The sequence below is a fragment of the Lutra lutra genome, chromosome 7 (assembly GCF_902655055.1).
Source record: "Lutra lutra chromosome 7, mLutLut1.2, whole genome shotgun sequence".
In the NCBI taxonomy this organism is placed as follows: Eukaryota; Metazoa; Chordata; class Mammalia; order Carnivora; family Mustelidae; genus Lutra; species Lutra lutra.
The window spans coordinates 136767917-136789319 of record NC_062284.1 but is presented as its reverse complement, the minus strand read 5'-3'; the positions used below and the strand labels follow the sequence as shown (position 1 = coordinate 136789319).

The 21403-nt window shown below is 37.5% G+C and overlaps 1 protein-coding gene across 2 annotated transcripts in view; it reads right to left on the bottom strand.

Moving 5' to 3' along the window:
* The window catches only part of UNC79 (unc-79 homolog, NALCN channel complex subunit), a 247835-nt gene that overhangs the window by 172369 nt on the left and 54063 nt on the right, over positions 1 to 21403 (bottom strand). For both annotated transcript variants that reach the window (XM_047738927.1, XM_047738926.1), the window contains exons 5-7: positions 18986 to 19078; positions 12241 to 12296; positions 11422 to 11551 (exon numbers count right to left, since the gene is read on the bottom strand). In XM_047738927.1, the coding sequence (XP_047594883.1) occupies positions 11422 to 11551; positions 12241 to 12296; positions 18986 to 19078 (279 nt within the window). The remainder of the gene's footprint in view (positions 1 to 11421; positions 11552 to 12240; positions 12297 to 18985; positions 19079 to 21403) is intronic.

Sequence of the window (21403 nt, the reverse complement as noted above, 5' to 3'; positions counted from 1 at the left end):
CCCTTTCTGGAGAAATAAAAGAACTAAAATCTAACCAAGTTGAAATCAAAAAAGCTATTAATGAGGTGCAATCAAAAATGGAGGCTCTCACTGCTAGGATAAATGAGGCAGAAGAAAGAATTAGCGATATAGAAGACCAAATGACAGAGAATAAAGAAATTGAGCAGAAGAGGGACAAACAGCTACTGGAACACGAGGGGAGAATTCGAGAGATAAGTGACACCATAAGACGAAACAACATCAGAATAATTGGGATTCCAGAAGAAGAGGAAACAGGGGAGCAGAAGGTATGTTGGAGAGAATTATTGGAGAGAATTTCCCCAATATGGCAAAGGGAACAAGCATCAAAATCCAGGAGGTTCAGAGAACCCCCCTCAAAATCAATAAGAATAGGTCCACACCCCGTCACCTAATAGTAAAATTTACAAGTCTTAGTGACAAAGAAAAGATCCTGAAAGAAGCCCAGGAAAAGAAGTCTGTAACGTACAATGGTAAAAATATTAAAATAGAAGGAGAGATTAAAAGCTTCCAGGACAAACAAAAACTGAAAGAATTTGCAAATACCAAACCAGCTCTACAGGAAATATTGAAAGGGGTCCTCTAAGCAAAGAGAGACCCTAAAAGTAGTAGATCAGAAAGAAACAGAGACAATATACAATAACAGTCACCTTACAGGCAATACAATGGCACTAAATTCATATCTCTCAATACTTACCCTGAATGTTAATGGGCTAAATGCCCCAATCAAAAGACACAGGGTATCAGAATGGATAAAAAAACAAAACCCATCTATATGTTGCCTACAAGAAACTCATCTTAAACCCGAAGACACCTCGAGGTTTAAAGTGAGGGGGTGGAAAAGAATTTACCATGCTAATGGACATCAGAAGAAAGCAGGAGTGGCAATCCTTATATCAGTTCAATTAGATTTTAAGCCAAAGACTATAATAAGAGATGAGGAAGGACACTATATCATACTCAAAGGAACTGTCCAACAAGAAGATCTAACAATTTTAAATATCTATGCCCCTAACGTGGGAGCAGCCAACTATATAAACCAATTAATAACAAAATCAAAGAAACACATCGACAATAATACAATAATAGTAGGGGACTTTAACACTCCCCTCACTGAAATGGACAGATCATCCAAGCAAAAGATCAACAAGGAAATCAAGGCCTTAAATGACACACTGGACCAGATGGACATCACAGATATATTCAGAACATTTCATCCCAAAGCAACAGAATACACATTCTTCTCTAGTGCACATGGGACATTCTCCAGAATAGATCACATTCTTGGTCCTAGATCAAGTCTCAACCAGTATCAAAAGATTGGGATCATTCCCTGCATATTTTCAGACCACAATGCTCTAAAGCTAGAACTCAGTAACAAGAGGAAATTTGGAAAGAACCCAAATACATGGAGACTAAACAGCATCCTTCTAAAGAATGAATGGGTCAACCAGGAAATTAAAGAAGAATTGAAAAAATTTATGGAAACAAATGATAACGAAAACACAATGGTTCAGAATCTGTGGGACACAACAAAGGCAGTCCTGAGAGGAAAATATATAGCGGTACAAGCCTTTCTCAAGAAACAAGAAAGGTCTCAGGTACACAACCTAACCCTGCACCTAAAGGAGCTGGAGAAAGAACAAGAAAGAAACCCTAAACCCAGCAGGAGAAGAGAAATCATAAAGATCAGAGCAGAAATCAATGAAATAGAAACCAAAAAAAACAATAGAACAAATCAACGAAACTAGGAGCTGGTTCTTTGAAAGAATTAATAAGATTGATAAACCCCTGGCCAGACTTATCAAAAAGAAAAGAGAGAGGACACAAATAAATAAAATCATGAATGAAAGAGGAGAGATCACAACGAACACCAAAGAAATACAGACAATTATAAGAACATACTATGAGCAACTCTACGCCAACAAATATGACAATCTGGAAGAAATGGATGCATTCCTAGAGACATATAAACTACCACAACTGAACCAGGAAGAAATGGAAAGCCTGAACAGACCCATAACCAGTAAGGAGATTGAAACATTCATCAAAAATCTCCAAACAAACAAAAGCCCAGGGCCAGATGGCTTCCCGGAGGAATTCTACCAAACATTTAAAGAAGAACTAATTCCTATTCTCCTGAAACTGTTCCAAAAAATAGAAATGGAAGGAAAACTTCCAAACTCATTTTATGAGGCCAGCATCACCTTGATCCCAAAACCAGACAAGGATCCCATCAAAAAAGAGAACTACAGACCAATTTCCTTGATGAACACAGATGCAAAAATTCTCACCAAAATACTAGCCAATAGGATTCAACAGTACATTAAAAGGATTATTCACCACGACCAAGTGGGATTTATTCCAGGGCTGCAAGTTTGGTTCAACATCCGCAAATCAATCAATGTGATACAACACATTAATAAAAGAAAGAACAAGAATCATATGATACTCTCCATAGATGCTGAAAAAGCATTTGACAAAGCACAGCATCCCTTCCTGATCAAAACTCTTCAAAGTGTAGGGATAGAGGGCACATACCTCAATATTATCAAAGCCATCTATGAAAAACCCACCGCAAATATCATTCTTAATGGAGAAAAACTGAAAGCTTTTCCGCTAAGGTCAGGAATACGGCAGGGATGTCCGTTATCACCACTGCTATTCAACATAGTACTAGAAGTCCTAGCCTCAGCAATCAGACAACAAAAGGAAATTAAAGGCATCCAAATCGGCAAAGAAGTCAAACTATCACTCTTTGCAGATGATATGATACTATATGTGGAAAACCCAAAAGACTCCACTCCAAAACTGCTAGAACTTGTACAGGAATTCAGTAAAAGTGTCAGGATATAAAATCAATGCACAGAAATCAGTTGCATTTCTCTACACCAACAACAAGACAGAAGAAAGAGAAATGAAGGAGTCCATCCCATTTACAATTGCACCCAAAACTATAAGATACCTAGGAATAAACCTAACCAAAGAGACTAAGAATCTATACTCAGAAAACTATAAAGTACTCATGAAAGAAATTGAGGAAGACACAAAGAAATGGAAAAATGTTCCATGCTCCTGGATTGGAAGAATAAATATTGTGAAAATGTCTATGCTACCTAAAGCAATCTACACATTTAATGCAATTCCTATCAAAGTACCATCCATTTTTTTCAAAGAAATGGAACAAAAATCCTAAAATTTATGTGGAACCAGAAAAGACCTCGGATAGCCAAAGGAATATTGAAAAAGAAAGCCAAAGTTGGTGGCATCACAATTCCAGACTTCAAGCTCTATTACAAAGCTGTCATCATCAAGACAGCATGGTACTGGCACAAAAACAGACACATAGATCAGTGGAACAGAATAGAGAGCCCAGAAATAGACCCTCAACTCTATGGTCAACTCATCTTCGACAAAGCAGGAAAGAATGTCCAATGGAAAAAAGACAGCCTCTTCAATAAATGGTGTTGGGAAAATTGGACAGCCACATGCAGAAAAATGAAATTGGATCATTTCCTTACACCACACACGAAAATAGACTCAAAATGGATGAAGGATCTCAATGTGATAAAGGAATCCATCAAAATCCTTGAGGAGAACACAGGCAGCAACCTCTTCGACCTCAGCTGCAGCAACATCTTCCTAGGAACATCACCAAAGGCAAGGGAAGCAAGGGCAAAAATGAACTATTGGGATTTTATCAAGATCAAAAGCTTCTGCACAGCAAAGGAAACAGTGAACAAAACCAAAAGACAACTGACAGAATGGGAGAAGATATTTGCAAATGACATATCAGATAAAGGGCTGGTGTCCAAAATCTATAAAGAACTTAGCAAACTCAACACCCAAAGAACAAATAATCCAATCAAGAAATGGGCAGAGGACATGAACAGACATTTCTGCAAAGAAGACATCCAGATGGCCAACAGACACATGAAAAAGTGCTCCACATCACTTGGCATCAGGGAAATAGAAATCAAAACCACAATGAGATATCACCTCACACCAGTCAGAATGGCTAAAATTAACAAGTCAGGAAATGACAGATGCTGGCGAGGATGCGGAGAAAGGGGAACCCTCCTACACTGTTGGTGGGAATGCAAGCTGGTGCAACCACTCTGGAAAACAGCATGGAGGTTCCTCAAAATGTTGAAAATAGAACTACCCTATGACCCAGCAATTGCACTGCTGGGTATTTACCCTAAAGATACAAATGTAGTGATCCGAAGGGGCACGTGCATGTTTATAGCAGCAATGTCTACAATAGCCAAACTATGGAAAGAACCTAGATGTCCATCAACAGCCGAATGGATAAAGAAGATATGGTATATATACACAATGGAATACTATGCAGCCATCAAAAGAAATGAAATCTTGCCATTTGCGACGACGTGGATGGAACTAGAGGGTATCATGCTTAGCGAAATAAGTCAATCGAAGAAAGACAACTATCATATGATCTCCCTGATATGAGGGAGAGGAGATGCAACATGGGGAGTTACGGGGGTAGGAGAAGAATAAATGAAACAAGATGGGATTGGGAGGGAGACAAACCATAAGTGACTCTTAATCTCACAAAACAAACTGAGGGTTGATGGGGGGAGGGGGGTTGGGAGAGGGAGGGTGGGGTTATGGATATTGGGGAGGGTATGTGCTATGGTGAGTGCTATGAAGTGTGTAAACCTGGCGATTCGCAGACCTGTACCCCTGGGGATAAAAATATATCTTTATAAAAAATAAAATTTAAAAAATATATATATAACACAATAAAAAATAAAATAAAATAAAATAAAAAATAAAGTCGAAATAAAAGGTATTTTCATACTAACATTGAGAAAATTTATCCCCAGTAGAAGGGCACTAAAGGAAATATAGAAAGGTTATTATTAAGGAAAAAATAAATAAATCCCAGATGGGAGCTTAGAAATATAAAAAGAAAAGAAAGCCAGAAAAAAGAAAATTGAATGAATAATGACTTCAAAAAATAGTAATTACATGTTTTAAATTATAAAAAATAGAGCACAAAGCATAACATGGAAGTTTGGAGGGGGCAAAAAAAGAAGTTATATCTTCTGTTATTTTACAGGAAAGGGTAATAGTACTATTTTATATTAGACACTGATAAGTCAAGAACACATAGTATAATCTCTAGGATAATGATTAAAAGAATACAGAAGACTGAGTAACTCAATTAAGACAGAATACTAAATATGCCCAATCAGTGCAAGAGAGACAAAAAGGAGAGATAAAAGGGAACACAAAAGAAGCAGGAGAAATAAAAAGCAAATAGAAAATTGGGGGATTTAAAATCAAATATGCCAATAATTTGGTAAATAGGTAGATGTGAACTAAGTGCTCCAAATAAAAGGCAAAAACTATGAAAACTGACATTAAAATATAGAACTGCATGCTGCTTACAAAACACACATGAAATATAAGAAAATAAACTAGGTGAAAATAAAAGGATGGAAAGTTACACTATGCAAACACTCATGAAAGCTGGTATAGCTATATTAGTCTAAGACAAAGTAGAGTTTAACACAAATAAACATTACTAGAGATAAAATCATGCATTTCATAATGGTAAAAGTTTCAATTCACCAGAAAGATGTTGCATTCTAAATTTTTATGCAGCCTTCAAATTCATACAGCAAAAACACGGAACTACAAGGAGAAATACACAAATTCACCATCATAGCAGGAGATTTTTAAATTCTTTTCTTGGTAACCAATAGAAGAAAAAGACAAAAATACAGTAAAGATATAAAAGATTTGAACTACATGATTAGGAAATTTTATTTGACATATCGAGAACACAGTATCCAACAACTGCAAAATACAAGGGTTTTTTTTAAGCACACAGAACATTACAAAATGACCATAGTCTCAACCCTAAAGAAGTGTAAAAACCGTAAAAGGGATGAAATAATTCAAAGTATGTTGTTTGGCCACAGAGGCATCAAGCTAATCAATACAAAACGTCATGAGGAAAATCGCCTATGTTTAGAAATCAATCATTACCCTTCTAAATGGGTCAAAGAAGAAACCATGAAGGAACTTAAAACTCAGCATAGCACAAGTTTTAACCACTGCAATAAGTTGACAGACATAAAAGACTACAGGACTGAAGAGAAGACATTAAACTGCTATTTTTCAGCAATAATATAATTGCACACATGAAATTTTTTAAAAACTTTAAATAAATTATTGGAATTAAAAAGTGATTTAGCAAGGTTGCTGGATATAAGATAAATACACAAGAATTAATTGCATATCTACATACGAGCAATGAAGAGTTAGAAAATGTAATTCTTTTAAGATATATCATTGACAATAACATCAAAAAATGAATACCTAGGAACACACTACATGAGATATAAGCAAGCCACCTACACAGAAAACTATGATGCAGCACTGAAGGAAACTAAAAAAAGCCAAAAACACGAGATATACTTCTAGAACATGGATTGGAAGACTCAACATTATAATGACGTCAGCTCCCCAAACTGACCTATAGATTCAAGGCAATCTCAGCCAAAATCTTAATAGTTTAGGGGTGTGTTTGTGTGTGTGTTTAACTTAACAGACTCTTTAACTTAGCAAATAGCTAGGAATAATCTTGGAAAAGGAAGAAAATAAGGAGGAGAAGGAGAAAGACTAGAAAAAAGAGAATGTAGGGGGAGACAATGAAGAGAATAGCAACTACAAGGTAGAAAGACTTGTACTGAAGGATATAAAAGTTTTATTATTAAACTACATTAATTTAGACAGTGTGGTTTTGGGAAAAGGAAAAATATGCCAATTAAACTAAATAATGCCAATTAAACTAAACCAAATAAACTAAATAATGACTCCAGAAAGAGAACCATCCTTAAATAGACACTTGATTTATAACAAAAATGGTACTACAGAGCAGTAAAAGGGCAATCTTTTCAGTAAATAATGTTGTCTATTGCTTATCCATAGAGAAAAAAAAATTGACTCTTACCTCACAACAGACAGAAAAATTAATTTCAGATACATCTAAATGTAAAAGGTAAAAAACAAATATTCTAGAAGATAACAATGAATAACATCATAACTAGTATGGGGAAAGATTTTCTTAGGATATAAGGAAAAAGATTGCTAATCTGATTATATTAAAATAAGAACTTCAGCTAATCAAAAGTCATCATTTACAGAGTAAAAAAAGATAAGAAAAGATACTTTGCAACATACTTTATTGACAAAGACTATGTAAAGAGGATACCCAAATAGCCAATAAATATATGAAAAATTGTCCAACTTAATTATTAATCAGGGAAATGCAAATTATAACCACAGTAAGATACTTCTATGTCCCTTGAAAGTGGTGAAAATTTTGAAAACAAAATAAAGTATTGCCCTAAATGTGGAATATAGACAAAACGAACTCTCACATACTGGTAACGGGAGTATAAATTAGTACAACCCTTTTTGGAAAACTGTTTGCAAATAAAATTAGATATACACAGGGGAGGGGAAGATGAAAAAAAGTAGATATATGCATACCCTCTGATCCAGCAATCCTACCCGAGGTGTATATCTAACAGAAATGTGTGCATGCATGCACCAAAAGATATACAGAAGGACGTTCATAGCAGCTACTTTTAATAGTCAAAAAGCAGGAACAGCCCAAATATCCATTAACAGCAAACCAATACATACACTGCAGTACATTCATTTTGTAGAATATATATACAGCAATAAAAACAAATGAAACACAATTATGCTCAACCCACAGACAAATCACATACAAGCACACACACACACACACACGCACATATACACACAAATAAATAATGTATGATTCCATTTATATACAACTCACAATAGGCAACACTAATCTTTGATGCTGGAAATCAATTTCGTGGCTATCTTTGGGATAGAAGGAGTGGGTAATCACGGTGGCAAACACGGTGGGGGATGTTCCCCGTACACTTGCAATTTGCATGTTTTTCCACTTGTGTATAATGTAACAAATATAAAAGGTTTAAAACATTTCTTAAGGCTTGTGGAGATAAAATAACAAGATAAACAAGAACTCAATAATAGAGAAGTTACAACATAAAAGGTTGTCTTTCCTGTACTTGTATACAACTCAAGAATCCAATGGTACTAATATAAAGTTAGATATCTGGTAGCCTAGACCAAAGTCTACCCTTATAGTGCCTATCTTTAGTTATTCTTTGCCATGTTTGCAACGAACTCTGTCTTGGAAACGCCTATCTTGTGCCACATTTTTTGTTCCCTAGTTCAGATAGAAACTACACAACTGATGCTGATCTAAATTATTTACGAGTTGAAACACAGTCACCAAAAAAAGGCTAAATAGTTTCTTTCTCCCCAACAGAAACAGCTTCATAGAATGAGAGAATGGCTATTTCCACTGCCAAGAAACTTCCCTGTAATTTTTGCATCTTTAAGACTTGTAATTAATGACCAAAAGAATTGAAGCAGTTTTTGTTCTTGATAAATAGCAATAAGCCCAAAAGGGGCAAACACTGTAGATTACCAAATCTTCACTGTTTGATCTTCTTCATATGAGCTGTAATTACTCCTATGTTACTATGCTTAAAAAGCAATAGATAATTTATATACACATACATGTACAGTTAAACTAATGGTTAATTTCCTAATAATTACTAAATCTACATGGCTATAAGTGGGTTCATAGTATTCTTTAAATACTGATGATACCCTTCAGTGCATCTTTCATCGTGGCAGACATTGTAGATAATTTCTAATGCTCCAGCTAAAGTTTAACTGAAGAACTGAATTGAGAGAAGGGATGTCATACTGTCAGAATAAAAAAATGCGGGTTTTCAGTGAAGACACTCTAAGTTCAAACTCAAGCTGTGCTCCCTTATTATCTGTGTGAATGTCGCCAGACTCTGTATCCCACTCATCACCTGTAACACTGAAATAACAAAACCTACCTCTCAAGGTTTTTTAAGGATTGAGAAAATGTCTACAAAACCCAATAGGATGCTTGATCCATAATTGCGTTCAGTTGGGAGAAGGCTAAAATATTAAGTGAGATGGAAGCAACTAGAACAATGTCTGACAGCCAGCCAGCGCTAGATAAATAGTAATATATGGACCAGAACGACTGATTTTTTTTATCCCCAGGATCTCTTTTGTTTCCTGTACAGAACGCTATGGTCCACCGGAATGGGGGTTCCAAGGGAGTTGCTTCCCCAGGACCTTGCACAGTGCCTGGCAGGGAGCAGGCACATAATGCCACACAGCTGAAAGACTAGAAGGGGGAAGTGGGTAGACCTATGATCACAGGAATGGACAGAAGGATGGATGCCGGGAGACAAAGACATCTTGTCCAGGTAGGCCAAGAGAAGATGAAAGAATCACTCTGATCTTAGTCGGCGCAGACTGAACTATTCTGGGGAGACAGGTTCAGCTGGCTCTTCCTGGGGGATACAGTCACAGAAGGAAATGGAAGCCACTGTCAGTTTGTAAGGCTTTTGGGATATTCCAACAGAGAAATCTCATCATGTTGGCTTCTCCCTATAAAACCTGTCCGCGGTTTCCCTTTGCTGTTAGGATAAAATCCCAATCCCTTCGCAGGCCCTGCCAGGCTTTCTAATTATCTCTAGCTGCTCTCCTCCTGTCACTCCATTGTCTGATACACATAACCTTTTCCAGTTCCTAAATACGATCCTGATATATCATGCCTCCAAGTCTGAACCCATGCTATTCCTTCTGCCTCAAATCTACATTTTATCCACTCATGATTCACTCTCCCTTTGACATCCAGGGTGTGCATTTTCTTTCAGGTATTGGCTTACCTGCCACTCACTCGAGAATCTTCCTTGACAACTTAACCCTCCCCAAACCTGCCCACCATCAGGGTGAGTTTCAGAGGCTCCTGCTGCATGGTTCCATAGCTCTCTGTATTTGCACTACCTTAATACTTACTACACTGTAAAATGGTTTCCTGCTCTTTCCAGAAACTGGAATGTATGTGCCAAGACATTAGTGATTTTAGTCTGCTTTTTTCATTCCTTGACTACTCAGTGTTTAGAATAACACATGGCTAATAGTAGACACCCTACAAATACTTGTTGAATTTCCATCTCCAAACTACATTAAGCTCCATGGGGTCTGGCTCTGAATCGGTTCTTACATCATCAGGAAATAGTGCCTGGCACATGACAGTAACTCTTCAAATATTTATCAAGTAAGTAAATTTCATTTGATACCAGTTCCCCATTCATACATCATGTAAAGGCTTACTTCAGGTATCTACCGAGAAGAAGCTGAATATTTCAATCATTTCATCTATTTTATTAATGCTTCCAGCTTTTTTCCTGTTTTTACAAATTATCCACTTAGCAACACTTAAGCATTCTCTACTATCCTTGATTTAAAATGCCAATGATACCAATCTCCATGTTTTTAAAAGGTACTTACTATTTACCTTCATTGTTTTAATTAATATTATTGCTACCACTAAAGCCAGTATTATTTGTTCTGAATTTAGAATAAGTCCACCAACGATCATTAAAGCTCAAAAAGCAGGTGTTAATATCTCTAACATTTGGCTTTAATTAGGAACTTAAATCAGACACCCGAATTAAATTAAATCCCCTTTGAACCACCTCAAATCACCTTTAGAAAGACATACCAAGAAAGAAGGAAAGTCTCAGAGCATCAGTATACAATCTCACAATAACTTGAATAATAGCTAACTTTGCAAAACACCCCCTCACTTATTTTCATAAAAGTATGTAGACAGCTAGGTTGGGAGGAGGTTAGGCAGGGGCATCAGAAACTTCGTTGGCCATAGGTTCCTTCTTTGATTTTACAACATGTCAGCATAAGCAACACATAGGACCTGACACTTGTTTGTTTTCTGGTAAGTATAAGCCTTTCCATTCAAATTCAGTGTCTATTTCTTGGTTATTAGTTATACAAATATTCACTGATTGTTGACTCTTCCTGTCCAATGTGACTCGCAGGGTCACTTAGTTTTTATCGAGCTTATGAGCTGGTAATGTCGAAAACGCAAGTCTTCTTGTCTGAGCAGAATTAGCCAGTTGGGGTTTCGCCCAATGGTGGGCACATCTGCAGCAACCGTCATCACTCACACCTCTGATCACGGTTAGCGACAGTGAGGACCCCAGGCCAAGTGTACGGCGAGTGAGACCAAGACTTGACCAATTTGCCAGGGTGTCCTAGAAGCTCTTGGAATCAATTTTCTTTCATGTATTTTATACCACTCAGTTTAGGAAAGGGTTAGTGACAATATCTAAAGGCACATAAATATAATCCAGCCAGATTTTTAAAAGATAATAATACGTCGGTGAGGCAAATGTGGCGTGAGAGAAATAGAAATGGGGCATGACAGGGTTCTTGCCTCCTTACCTGTATACTGCAAGCCCCTGTATTCACTTATTGCCCCAGGAGGCTTTAAATTGGGCCAGTAATGGAAGAGCATTTGCACAGCAGGAGGTTTCACCTGCGAAGGCCCATAGGCGATCACATACAAAAGATCCTAAAGGAAACAGGAAGCGTGCTTTGACTTAGCATCATCAAATAAAGATGAGACTAGCTCATTCAATATTCCCAAAGTAGTGCAAAATCCAATCCCTCCCTCCCTCCCTCCTCCCCCTACCCCCGCCCCCGTGATCTCATCATCGAGGTATGCTTCTCAGATGAGATCATATTAAAACATTATTTTTTATTATTTATTTATGGGTCCCGTAAATAATCACCTCCCCTCCCCTCTAGCTAAAGATCAAAACTACACTGTCTTTTAATAAATTCTCCTCTACTCAGGATAATGTTAAAGGAAGACCTTAGAATAGCATGAACCAGTTTGTCAAACACTGTGTTTTTCACATATTTTCCTAAAATCCATTTCTTAACAATCCACATTTCCTATTTGAAAGAATACAGGTTTTTTAGCAACATGTCAAATGAAATAAAATTGCCAAGTAATATAACATTTGCTGAATTCTGATAATAAGAGCTAGCCAATTACTTTTTCTGTCAGGCCACTGTGTTCTTCAAGTATCATTTCTGCCTTAAATAATAAACTAACCAGGAAGGAAAGAATTCCGGGTTCTGCCACACCGAAATAATAATAATAATAAATCTGACCTGTCTTAATAGGCAAAATATTTGTACTCCATTATACAAATTGAGTTTGTGGCTATGAGTTAAATTTGGCCCAAAACTTACTTTCCAGACTTCTTGCTTATATTTCATGAGGCATTCCAATAATTGACAATGATACACTGTAAGGAAGAAAATATAATTTGAACACAAATTGTAAACATCAGATAAAATATCCTTTTAGATATAATAAAACATATCAGTATGACTTTTCATCTAATCATTAAATTAGAAGTTATTTACTTCCAAAAGAATGAAACTGGACTGCTATCTTACCCATACATAAGAGTAAACTCAAATGGATTAAAGACCTACATGTGAGACCCAAAACCATAAAACTTCTAAAAGAAAACATAAGTAGTATTATCTTGGACATGGGCCTGTGCCACATATTTATAGAAAGGTCTCCTTAGGGGGAGAAAACAAAAGCAAAAAATAAAAACTATTGGGGCCACACCAAAATAAAAAGCTTTTTGCACAGCAAAGGAAACCATCAATAGAACAAAAAAGCAACCTACCAAATAGGAGAAGATATTTGCAAGTAATATCTCTGATAAGGAGCTAATATTCAGAACATATAAAGAATTTACATAATTCAATGCCAAAAAATAAAAATAATCTGATTAAAATATGGGCAGAGGATTGAACAGACATCCAAATGGCCAACAGACACAGGAAAAGATGCTTAACATCACTCATCATCGGGCAAATGCAAATCAAAACCACAATGAGATATAACCTCACACCTGTTAGAATGGCTAATGTCAAAAAGGCAGGAAATGACAAGTGTTGTTAAGAATGTAGTGAAAGAGGCACCTGGGTGGCTCAGTCAGTTAAGTGTCTGCCTTTGGCTCAGGTCCTGATCCCAGGATTCTGGGATCAAGTCCCACATCAGGCTCCTTTCTTAGCAGGAAGCCTACTTCTCCCTCTGCCTGCTGCTCCCCCTGCTTGTGCTCACTCTCTCCCTCTCTCTTTCTCTAACAAATAAATAAATAAAATCTTTAAAAAAAAGAATGTAGAGAAAAAGTAATACTTCTGTACTGTTGGTAGGAATGCAAATCGATACCATCCCTATAGAAAACAATATGGAGTTTCCTCCAAAAATTAAAAATAGAAAAATACCATATAATCTAGAAATTCCATTATTGGGTATTTACCCAAAGAAAACAAAAACACTAATTCAAAAATACATGTGCAGCCCTGTGTTTATTGCAATGGTATTTACAACAGCCAAAGTATGGAAGCAATCTAAGTGTCCATCAATAGCTGAAAGAATAAAGAAAATGTGGTATATAACATATAGTGGAACACTAGTCATAAAAAAGAATGCAGTCTTGCCATTTATGACAACCTGGATAGACCCAGAGGCTATTACACTAAGTGAAATAAATCAGACAGGGAAAGACAAATGCCATATGATTTCACTTATATGTGGAATCTAAAAATCAAAGCCAACAAACAGAAACAGACTCATAAATACAGAGGACAAACTGGTGGGTGCCAGAGGGGAGGAGGGTAAAGGATCAGCAAAACAGGTGAAGTAGATTAAGAGGCAGAAACTTCCAGTTATAAAATAAATAAGTCATGGAGATGAAAAGTACAAGATAGGGTATATAGTCAATAATATGGTAATGATATTGTATGGTGACCATACTTATCACGGTGAGCACTAAGTAATATACAGAATTGTCAAATCACTATGTCATATACCTGAAACTAATATAATTGTACGTCAGCTATATTTCAACAATAAAAATTTTTAAATAACAAAAAATTTTAATAAAATAAAAAATTACTCATTTCCTTTAAGTTTTCATACATTTCAAAAATCATGTGAGCCCTTGACTTTACCAAGCTTTTTCCTAAGATCCTTCACCTTATTAACAAAAGAAATGTTAAGGACAAACCCTAGTAATAGTAATTATATAATACAAATTTACATCCATGTACTCAAGAACTACACAAGAACAAAAATTGCCTTAGAGGAATACTTACTGGGTGTTCATTATGTGTCAGGTATTGTGCTAAGAGCCTTATATAATATTATCTCATAATCCCCATGTTGCAATGAGGAAACTTACTTAGCTTAGATTCCTATCTTGCCCAAGTTTGGAAATAGATAGCAAATGACAAACTGATGGATTAGCATGGGAACCTTTCATCACTCAGGCACCAAGTCCACCTCATTGAGGAATTCTTAGGAGCTATGAAACAGCAAGCTTCTTTGGTTTGCCCATGTTTACTTGGGAAAAGAAAAATACCTCCACCTAGTCAGAGACCTCTTTCATATCCTCCCGAATCTGTCATCCAACCCTGTCATAGCCCGAAGTTGGTTTCACCTTGGTCACTGATGACCTCTGTGTCATTCAATTCAATGGATGTACTTCAGTCTGCCTCTTACTTGACCTTCAGCAGCATTCAGTGCTGCTGACCCTTATCTTCTTTTCAAAACACTCTCTTCCCTCAACTTCATGATTAGTCCTCTCCTATTACCTGTGGCAGACACTGATGTTGCTACTCAACTACTATCAACAACCCTTTCTTCCTTGTTCTTCCCCCAATGCACAGACTACAAAGCAAGATACTTCCCCAGAGCCTCTTAGAGCTAGGGACGGCCATGTGACTCAGTTCTGGCCAATAAGACCTAAGAGAGAATCTGCTGGGAAGGGGGGGAACTTCTGAAATACTTTTTCTCTGTGAAAAAAGAGGCACAACAGGAGGCCTTTCTCTAATTACCCTGATTGATCCTGTTACCTGTTTGTGGATATGATTGTGTGAGAATAAAACAACCCCGACTGTGGCAACCATCTTGCAAACCTGAGGGAAAGTCCAAGAAAAGCACAATGGCACCATCTCAGGCCCCTGATACTGTGGCGCTGTCTGTAAGACTTCCTACTAAGTAAACAAAATAAACAACAAACGTTCTTGTAGTTCAAAACTTCTGTTAGTCACCCAAACACATCCTAACAGATACAACCTCTCTGCCTGCTTGAAAACTCATCATCTCCCACTGGACCATTTATCCATTGCAGTTCCTGAAAGCCTGATCATAAGCCCACTCCACTTTTCATTCTGTGCTCTCTCCTAAGCAATCCCACATTCATCCCACAACTTCTGGTACCATCTACATACAATTTAATAAAGGCCATTGGACACTTATGTATAGGTTCAAAGTTCATTACCACAAGCCCAGAGCTCTATACAGAGTTCTGGGCTCATAATACAACTTCCTAATTATTGTAGCCTTTTTTTTTTTTTTAAGGAAGCTGATTTATTTGCATTTTTGTGTTTTGGACATATAAAATTGAGATGATGTGTGAGGTTTTTTCCCCAGTTTGAGATAAAATTGACATAGAACACTGTATTAGTCTAAGGTATGCCATCTCCTCTTAAACATCTCAGAAATACCTCAAACACAATGTCCAAAACAGATTCGAAAGGATCCCTCAGAAGCCTGGTTTTCTTCATCCAGTGTCTCCTTTCTCAATGAACAGAACCACCATGTATTTAGTTTTGCAAGCCAAAAATTCCGATATGTCACCAAATCCCATCAATTATACTTTCTAGATACTTTTTCACAGTCTCAATTGCCCCTGCTTTGTTTACATGCCCAGATAAATGGCATGGCTCCTTCTGGATCAATCTATATCTACTCTTCATAATCCGTTCTCAACTATAGTCACGGTCACACACACACAACCACCCTAAGTCCTCTAGTGCTTTCCCATTGGACGCGGATAAACACAGGACTCCCAAACAGAACCCACACATCCTGCGTGTTCTGGCCCACAGACACCCCCAGTCTCACCTCCCATGAGACAGCCCTCACTCTGAGTTCCAGCGATGCCAATCTCTTTGTCCCACCTGCTTGCCAGGCTTCCCGCTGACATACGAGACTCTTCTACCTGAATCCCCCACTCCCCTACGCCACACCTAGGATGGTACTCATCCTTCAGTCCTCAGAGAAAAGGCTACTTCCCCAGAGAAGCCCTCTCTGACCTCTTCCATAAAAGGAAATCTCCTTTTTTTAGGGGCTCATTGAGCTAAGTACATCTTTCCAAGAACTTTGTCACAGCTGAAACTTTACATTTGGTTTTCTTTCTTTTTCTTTTTCTTTTTTTTTTCTTTCCTTTTTTTTTTTTTTTTTTTTTTTTTTAAGAGAGAGGGAGAAAGACATGGGGGGAAGGGGCAGAGGGAAAGAGAGAATATTAAACATGCACTATGCCCAGCGAGGAGCTGTATGCAGGGCTTGATCTCACGACCCTGAGATCATGACCTGAGCTGAAATCAAGAGCCAATCACTTAACTACGGACTGAGCCCTCCAGGCACCCCTTCACATTTGCTTTTGTAATTACTGAATTCATGTCTTCTCCCACCACTACCATGTAAGTTTCATGAGGCAGGGGCAGAGGTCAGTTCTGTTTTGCTAACCATGATGTCTCCAGTGTCTGGCACAGACTAGCTATTCAGTGACTATTTATTGAATATATAAATAGTCCTCTAGAATTGGAATTTTGTTCTTCAGCCATCGGTGTGTTCTCAAGTACAGATGTTCCTTTCTCTATATGTCTGTCCCATGAACCCAGTTCAGAGCCGTCCCCTGACTGCCTTATGAACAGACCTAGAAAGTCCCTTTGTGTAGATTTCTTCAATCAAAACTTTATCCATATTTTAAGACCCATACTTGCTCAAGTGGCACGAAGATTTCCCTGATCATTTCAATCCAAAGAGTTCTCTCCCTCTGATGAATTAATACTACCCACAGTATTTATTTTGTACTTTTCAAATACACCTTATATTATAAATTAATGATTTCTGTGAATATGCCTAATATTTCCAATGAGTCATATGCTCCATAGAAAGCCCCATATTTTACACTTCTGGATGGTTTTCACAATGTCTAGCTCAGAACCGTGAACAAAGAACTTAGTTGAACAAGGCCTATGCTCTACCCTTGATATGCCATGGGCTACAAGGACCTAGCTGCCACTTGCTGCTTCCCCCAGAAAAATTAAACAAATTGAAGCCCTTAAACAAATTAAACAAAATGAAGCCCTCTGGTGGGTATCACCTCAGTCTTAACCCTTTCCCCACAACACAAGACCAGCTATAGGTCCTGACTGTCATTTTTAGCATGGAATAGCAGGCGCAGACATTCCCCATGAACAGATGAAGATACGATTTGGAAATAACAGAAGTAATGCAGTCAGATCATAGTGGTTTCCCAGCGGAACATCCAACTCCAAGAAGAAAATGGCAGATTGTCATGGTTTGCACTCTGCCCTTGACTGAGCATTTACAATGCGCCCGTCCCTGTGTGAGGCAAGCACTTCACATACAAAGGCTTATGATATTTTAAGGCACTGTAGGAATAGTTATTCCCACTTTAGAAATGAGGAAACTTGACCTTAGGGAAGTAAAAAAAAAAACTTGTACAACATTAACACTAACTGGCAATCTACTGGGGAGCTCAGAGATGAACCCACAGACCTCTAACCTCAAAGCACACGATTTTAGGACCACCGCTTTACTGCTTCCCAACTGAGAAACTAGGACCAAAGCCTCAGGAGGAGACTTCAACGTACTAGACTGCGAATGAAGGGTGTTTTCAGAATATAATATATAATAAATATAAATGACATTTTGATGGTCCTCTAAGCAAGAGTGAGATAGGAGATAGGACTTCCAAAAATTATACATTTGAATTACTCATACAATGACTCAATTACTCAAGGTGTTTCATATTTAAAGGGTAACACTCCAAACAAAGAAGCATTAAGATTTAAACATGGAACATTTTTTTCTGGGCACCTGAGAGGCTCAGACTCTTGATTTCGGCTCCGGTCATGATCTCGGGGTTGTGGGATTGAGCCCTGCCAGGGGCTCTGCGCTCAGCACAGAGTCTGCTTGAGATTCTCTCTCCCTCTCCCTCTCCCCCTCCTACCCCCTTACTCTCGCTCTCTCTCAAATAGTCTTCTTTTTAAAAATAAAACATTTTTTCCTCATCCTGCATCAAAAACTTAATATTTACAATGAAATTAAGTAGAAGGTTGAAAAAAGTGCCACCAAATTGGTTCACTTTCCAAATCAACAATAAATGAAAATTAAAACTGAGTTTACATCTTAGTATGTGATGCCAATAGTCAGCCCCTTTTTAGGTCAGTTTCCCAAATTTCATATGTAGTTATACCAACGAACAGAAACAAAACCTATCCAACATTACTACGTATTGAAGAAAATACAAGTCAAAACAACAAGATATTATTTTTTGTCTGTCTAACAGAATACAAATTGTACATTATTCAATGACAGGTTACAATGTACTCTCACACATAGTTAGTGACACTACTAAATTTTTTTCAAGTCCCTTAATTCATTAATCCCTCTTTTATGAATTTATTCTAAGGAAATAATCAGAAACATAGTAAAAAAATTATGTTCAAGGATACCTGTGTGGCATTAGAGTAGCAAATTCACAAAATATTAACAGTAGTTATCTTCAGTCACTTAAATCACAGTGATTTTTACAGTCCTAACTTAATTTATTCCTATACAACTGTATTCAATTTCCAGTCAATTTCCTAAAATTGTGTCCCCAAACACTCTAAAAATAATCAATCATCAGCAAGATTACTGCTAATAACAAAGACAAAGGGAAGTTATTTCAACTCAGAAGTCTGTCTTGTAACACATCTCCAGTTTTCTATCCACCCAGAGGTGATCTCGCCTGAGACTTTCTAGCCTACTCGTTTCGTATCTTGTTTAACAATTGTTTTTTAATTCAGTCAAGCCACTCGAATTTCCACTGACCTGGGTTGGATGTGTATTGCATTGCAATCATAAGCATGGATGATGCAGACAGATTAACGTGGGCAGGAACACCTTCTCTCCTTGAGGAACCCACTGAAATAAAACGTTATTTCATTAGGTACAAGTAATCTCTATGTATACTTCTTATTTTACATATAGTGTGAGAGCTGAGAAGACACTTTTTTTTTAAAAAGTCTCAACCCATTCAATGGATGCTTTGCACAAATAAAACCACAAAACATCTGTCCTCGCATACAAATGCCATGATTGTCTTCATCAATGGCAAACATTTCGTGGGAATCTACAAGGAGCAGAAACAGTGCCACAGTGTGATGCAATGGATTTATCAGAGATGTACTTAGATGTGATCTCTGCTCCCAGGATGTTTATATATAGGTGGGAGAGAAAGAAAAAACAAAATCTTCCACGTGCCCAAATATAAAGGCATGTCCAAGGTTATCCCAATAAAAGTAAAAAATAAAAGGTTTATTTATTTTGAAACAACTTGAATGGGTTAACTTTTGGAGACACAGATTAAATAACAGTCAGCTTATAATGGGGACCTTATTAATTCAGTCATACACACCAATTTCAAATAGCATATTATAAAAAATTATATATTAACTTTTTTAACATCTTTATTTTTCTTTCAGAAAAATAACATATTAACTTAAAAATTATTTTCAACTCTCACAGATCATGAAACAATTTTATTCAAATCTTCACATGTAAGTCATCAGCAGTATCTGCATCACCATGAGAATAACTTTTTTAGCTTTCCAGAGCTTACCATCTCCATATCCAACCAAGCTGTTTGGAAGAAAGCACTTTTTGAATCTGTGAGGACCACTGTCACTGAACATTTTATCCTATGCCACAAGTATTCAGTCACACAGCAAGCTGGTTTCTTCAAAACTCATCTCACAGCTGTGTATCCGTGGTCTCCACACGATAACCACTTACATCCTGCTTTTAAGACATCTTTAAGTGGCTTGTTTACAATGACATCCAACACTATATTATATTTCTTTCTCTCTCTTTTCTAGTGGCATAACAGGTAACTCCAAGTAGCATTCAAAACTAGCCCCAATGGGGGTCATTCAAGATAATACTCCAAAGAGTTGTTTTCTCCAAAGAGTACTCTATTATTCTATCCAGTAATTGAGAGAGGGCTCCCATAGGAGAAACTTCGAAAGGACTCAAATAGGGGCGCCTGGGTGGCTCAGTCAGTTGAGGGTCTGACTTTTGCTCAGGTCATGGTCCTAGGGTCCTGGGATCAAGCCCCACATCGGGGTCCCTGCTCAGTAGGAAGTCTGCTCCTCCCTCTCCCACTCCCCTGTTTGCGTTTCCTCTCTCGCCATCTCTCTCTCTCTCTCTGTCAAATAAGTAAACAAAATCTTAAAAAAAAAAAAAAAGGACTCAAATGTAAAAGGAATTCCTTTTCTCAGGGACAATTGCAGAAGCAGGGGAAACCTTTCCTTATAGTTAGGCTTGAGTGACCAATTGTCGAGAAAGCATGAACAGAACGGCTTCCAGTGAGTATGACAACCTCCATCAGCCAGCTCTCAATTTCCTACACACAACAGAGAAAAGCACTAATGTGGGCAACAACAAAAAAGCAGATGACCCACAAATCTGCTTTATTTTATTTTACACTAAAGTGCAGTACGTGGAAATCTCACCTCCATCCATAAAGAATAAGGCAACTTATAAAAAAACACATGTATGAAACAGCCATTAAACCACAAATATAAGATTTGTCATGGAATGGAGAACACAGAGAAAATTTAACATGATTCTATTCTTTTCATTGGATGGAAGACTTTGAGCACAACACTGGATGGCGACCTTTACAACAGCTTTACAGAAATAAGCAAGCAAACAAAACAGATGTATCCTTAGTTTCATTCAGGTTCCATTTACCTGAATTTGCTTTTATTAATCACTTGCAGCTGGGCTCCTGCTACGTCACCAAGCAGGCCAGAGTCTGGGAGAGAAACTAGTTTGGCTGTGCGATATAAATGAATATTAATAATTATACAAAGATATGCAGATCAGGTCAATGCTCTTGGAGGGTAAAGCTGGTCAATCAAGTGTGATTATCAAGGAAAGAACTTTGAGCCAAATCCTAAAGAGCAAGATGCAGCCGCTCTCAGACTTCAGCCAGGGAGCTTGTTCAAATTCAGCTTTGGGGCCCATATCTAGAATCTGACTCCATCAGCTTGGAAGCAGAAAAGCTTTAATAAGCACATCAAGTAGTTTGTTGTTGTTGTTGTTGTTCTTGTTGTTGTTTAATGTATTTGACAGAGAAAGAGAGCAGAAGCAGAGGGGAGTGGCAAAAGGAGAAGCAGGCTCCCTGCTGAGCTAAGGGCCCCATGTGGGGCTCCATCCCAGGACCCTGGGATCATGACCTGAGCC